This window comes from Nothobranchius furzeri, chromosome 10 (assembly GCF_043380555.1).
Source record: "Nothobranchius furzeri strain GRZ-AD chromosome 10, NfurGRZ-RIMD1, whole genome shotgun sequence".
Lineage (NCBI taxonomy): Eukaryota > Metazoa > Chordata > Actinopteri > Cyprinodontiformes > Nothobranchiidae > Nothobranchius > Nothobranchius furzeri.
The window spans coordinates 42,799,616-42,803,952 of NC_091750.1; the positions used below are offsets into that span (position 1 = coordinate 42,799,616).

At 56.2% G+C, this 4,337-nt stretch overlaps 1 protein-coding gene across 1 annotated transcript; it reads right to left on the reverse strand.

Annotated features, from left to right (window-relative positions):
* nrip1b (nuclear receptor interacting protein 1b) lies at positions 1-4,053 on the reverse strand. The gene has a single exon (XM_015960132.3). The coding sequence runs from the start codon at positions 3,824-3,826 to the stop codon at positions 233-235; it is 3,594 nt and encodes a 1,197-aa protein (XP_015815618.1). The 5' UTR covers positions 3,827-4,053; the 3' UTR covers positions 1-232.
* Between the last annotated feature and the right edge of the window lie 284 nt (positions 4,054-4,337).

Sequence of the window (4,337 nt, forward strand, 5' to 3'; positions counted from 1 at the left end):
GTGATGCGTGTGGGATTCACGTGGACCATCGAGACCAAAGCAACGCTGCCTCTGCTGTGACCTCAGCAGGTAGGATTCAAACAGTGACACCATGGTTAAAAAAAAAAAAGATAAAGAACCACACACTTTCTTACAAAACCAGTTTAGCAACTCATCCCCAAAACCAGAAATAAAACCCTAAATTAAATAGAGTCAATGAACAGCTTCTACTTCCTGTGGTGGAGCCACAGTCTTACTGGAAGGACTGGCTCAGCCCCTGGCTCTCGTGGCTGTGCTTGTCGTTGTGTGTTGGTGACTGAGGGGTGGAGCTCAGGCTGCGTTCATAGGCGTGGATGTCGCTTATCTGCTCCTCCTTAACCCTGACCACAGGCTGGACTCCGTCTCCCTGATCGTACGCCTCCTTCCTCAGCTGGAGGCTGCCCTTCTGCAGCATGTAGTAGAGGATGGGGTTAGAGCGAGACAGCCGCGGCGAGTCCGGGTTCGAGTCACAACCCTCCTCCTCTCCGTCGTTCTCCTGACTGCCCCACCGGACCGGGCTCTCGGGTTCCTGCTTGACCAGAGTCGGGGGCTCTCGCTTCTGAGCGACAGGCCATGGAGCCGGCTGGTGGACCCATGGGAAGCGGACGGGGGTGCTGTCTGAGGGAGGGGTGGGCAGTGGTCTTAGATTACTCGGAAGCCCTGAGTTGAGGGAGCCATGGGGGTGCCAGCTGGGCGTGTGGAGGAAGCTGTGGGCAGGCTGAGAGAGACTGTTCCCATTGGCCTTCAGGGCCGCGGGACTGGGCGTCCCACGTGGCTGCTGGGACAGTTCCTTCAGACAGTTGTCCGAGAGCAGCAGCTGTTTCAGAACATTGAAGCCACGGCTCTCCCTAGTGAGGGTCTCGCTTGGTGGAACCTCCTCCTCCTTCAGACTCCTTTGCTGCTCCGGCTCCACTTGAACAGTGGGAGAGGCGGACATGTTTGTGTAACCACCGTCCACTGCTTTTGGAGACCTGATGTGACTCAAACCCTCTGACTGCTCAGGGCAGACACGTCTCCTCTTAGGGACGGGGCTGGGATAGTCCCTCTGCTCCTCCTTCACCTGTGTGGACTGGGACTCCAGCAGCACTGCAGAGTTAGTGTAGTAGGTGGCAGTCTGTTGTTTGAGCAGCTGGCTCAGGAGGCCGTATTTAGCTATGACCTCTGGCGGCCGCGCTTCTGTTTTCAAGTCCTGCTGAGGGTCGGAGAGCTGGCTTTTCTTCTCACAGCCACTCAGTCTCTTTTTGCTGCTAAAGTCCTCAGACCTGGCAGGAGGTGGCCCCGCCTCCTCTGTGAGCTCAGACTTTACCTTCACATCTAAGATAGGTTCGTTAGAGCTGTCACAAAGGACAGTGGTGGCAGGGCTGGTCTCGTAGCACCCCCCAGCTGCCTCAGTACTCCTCCGGTAACCACCACTGGACTTGTCTTTGCGGCTGGTGGTACTGCCGGCCGACCCGGTTCCTAAAAGAAGCTGCAGCACAGTGCGCCTCTCCAGGAGGTTCTCGATCTGTGAGGAGGGAGTGGACGGCTCCTTGTGAATGAAAGGTGTGCCGCTGCCTGATGCTCCATCTGACAGTGGAGTGGTGCTGGTCCGGTGGACTGGAGCATTAAGTCTTTCCATCAAGGCCAGGGGCCTGCTGGTGTCGATCTCCTGGCCCAGGCCTTTGCTGGAGGGGATGGGCGGGGTGGAGGAGGAGGAGGAGGAGGAGGTGGTGGTGCCACACTGGGCCAGATTCTGCAACAGTTTACTGGCACTAAAGGCTGGCTCTGAGGACCTCTCAGCTGGGAAGGCTTTAGACTTACACAAATCTAGTGGGCTGGACTGAACATGGGGGGAGGGGTAAGAATACGGGGAAAGTGCACCACTCGGGTCCTGACTAAAAGAGTAGAGGGACTGGGGCGGACCTGCTGACTTTTCTATGGAGCTTCTGGTTCTGCTCTCCTCCCAGGACATCAGTCTTTTCTGCTGACTTTGAGACATGGTGGCCATAGTTATGTCAAGAGGCAAGTCCTGTGTCCCGCTGCTTTTGCTAGCCATCTCAGAGTTCCTGCGCTCGAGCAGCAGCTGCATGAGAGTGACCTTCGGGTGGGATTTTAGGTCCGGACTCATTTCTGGCTCCTTGTTGTTGGAGACGTTTGATCTGGATGGCTCTGGTTTCCACTTGTTTATTAAAGACTCCGTTAGCTTGTCCAGGGAGGAGGTAGGGAAGGAGGAGGACGAGGATGAAGAAATAGCAGTGGATACAGAGGAGACAGTCAAAGAAGAAGGTGAGTAGGATGAAGTGGAGGGCTGAGCACTGGCTTGAGGAGAGGATGATGCTGGGGTGGAAGACAGCACCATGGTACAGGAAGAGAGCACAGAGGTGACGGAAGAGGAAGAAGAGGGAGCATTTTTGGGCCCAGTGTCTTGTGCACTAGCACTGCCACGACCTCTCATGGAGAGGTCAATTGGGGAACAGCTGGAGTAGGAGCTCTCAGCATCACTGCTGTCCTTGGTCATGCTTCTCTCATGGGTGGAGCATTCACTGTCCGACGTGACAGAAGAGGAGCCGCTTGGAGGCAGAAGGCCACCGATGTCCTCCAGGTGTCCGTTCTTGGTCAGCTGCTTCTGACTGTTGTGGTTGTTCAGCAGCAGCAGCAGCAAGCTGCTGCATGTCTGCGGTGGGCGGACTGGACGAGCATCAAAGCCTCTTTTCTCTCTGGGGGGCTGGCTCGGCGCGTGGGGAGCAGCGGGTGGGGAGCTTTGGCTGTGGCCACGCAGCAGGGATGGGCTCTGAGGACTGGACACTGCCGTCCGAGGGAGTGTTGCCATCATCGTGGTAGTTGTCATTCCATTCTGAGTTGCTAAGGAGCTTAGTGTGTCTGGAGACCCCCCAACACTTGGAGGCCTTTTGTCTGTGTCGTGCTGCTGGCTGGCCATTGCAGCCAGTCTCTCGCTGGCTGATCTCCCTGAGAGCTGGGCTTTGAGAGCATGCTCTCTGGAGTACTGCTGCAGATGTGCTTCGCTGGACAGCAGCAGAGCAAGCTGACTGCAGGCCACGCTGGGCTTTGGTGAGGGGGCGGGGCTAGAACGAATTTTCACCAAGTTAGCCACTGCTTTCAAACGCTCAGCACAGGACACCGACTCAGCAGGAGCAGCAGGAGGCGTGGCGCTGTGTGCTGATCGAGGGGACTCTGGTGGCCGGTCCTGGCTGTGTCCACGGCGGCTGTAAGGGGTGTTGTTGTGATTCTGTAGTTTGCTCTTCCGCATGAGGCCTTTCAAGCGGCTGGAGGCTGTCCCATAAACAGGTAGGGGCTCTTTGTCTGCAGCTGGAGCCTTGGCTGGAGATGGACACTCACTGGTGGGTTTACTAGTGTTCTGAGACAATGCCACATTCTGAAGCTGTGATGTGAATGACTGAAGCAGAGATGCCAACAGGGTGCTCTCTCCAGCATTAGGGGATTCCTCCAGCGTTCCGTTTTGCAGGCCTCCCACTTGGCCATTCAGGTCCATGGGGGGTGAACTCAGCCGCTGGTTCCCCGGATCATTCCACGCTCCGGAGCGCAGCAGGCGAGCCTTCTTCAGGTGTTGTGAGGAACCCAGAGTCGGTCTATTAGTTCCAGCCTTGGGCGCTATTGGAGCATGGTGAGTTAGTGGGAAGGACCCCCCCACCTTGTTGCCCTGTTGCTGATTGCTGTGGACAGCCTCGGACCTCCCGCCTGCTGTGGCCCCAGGCCCGGCCACCACTGGATGCATCAGTAAACCTTCCAGATAAGTTAGAACAGCTGAATCCTTGTGTGTCTCAGGGCCAGGCTCCTCCCCATGAGTCATGTTCAATACTCAGATCCCCTCGTATTGCTTAGCACTGCTACTGGAAAATAAATGTGATCTGGGTCATCTGGTTCAGTCATGCACTGGTTAGTCACCAGAAAGAGGGCCGGTCTTGGCGCCAGGTGAGAACAGAGAAGAGCAGAAGGATGCGCTCGCTGGACTTGGATCGTTCTGAAGAGGCTACAAGCAGCAACGTGCTGAAGAAGCAACCATGCCTGGAAGCAATCTGGGGCAGGCGGCCCTCCAAGGCATTGCTGTATGCCTATAAACGCTGCAGGACCCCAGAAGGCCAAGATTCAGGTTGATGCCAGTAGCAAGCGAGGAGTCAGCAGGAATCCACCACCATGATGTTGACGCATTCCATGGTTGTCTGTTGTTCTGTCAGTGGTGTCTCTGTAGAGCTCACAGCTGAGGGGGGAGATCTATAAAAGTGAGAGATAGAGAGAAAACAGGGAGGGGTGGTGGGGGAAGGAAAAAGGGGAAAAATAGGAAACCATGTGAGAAGCAGGGA

Bases quoted from the DNA above. Each gene is read 5' to 3' on its own strand.
- nrip1b (XM_015960132.3), bottom strand. From the start codon at position 3,826: ATGACTCATGGGGAGGAGCCTGGCCCTGAGACACACAAGGATTCAGCT.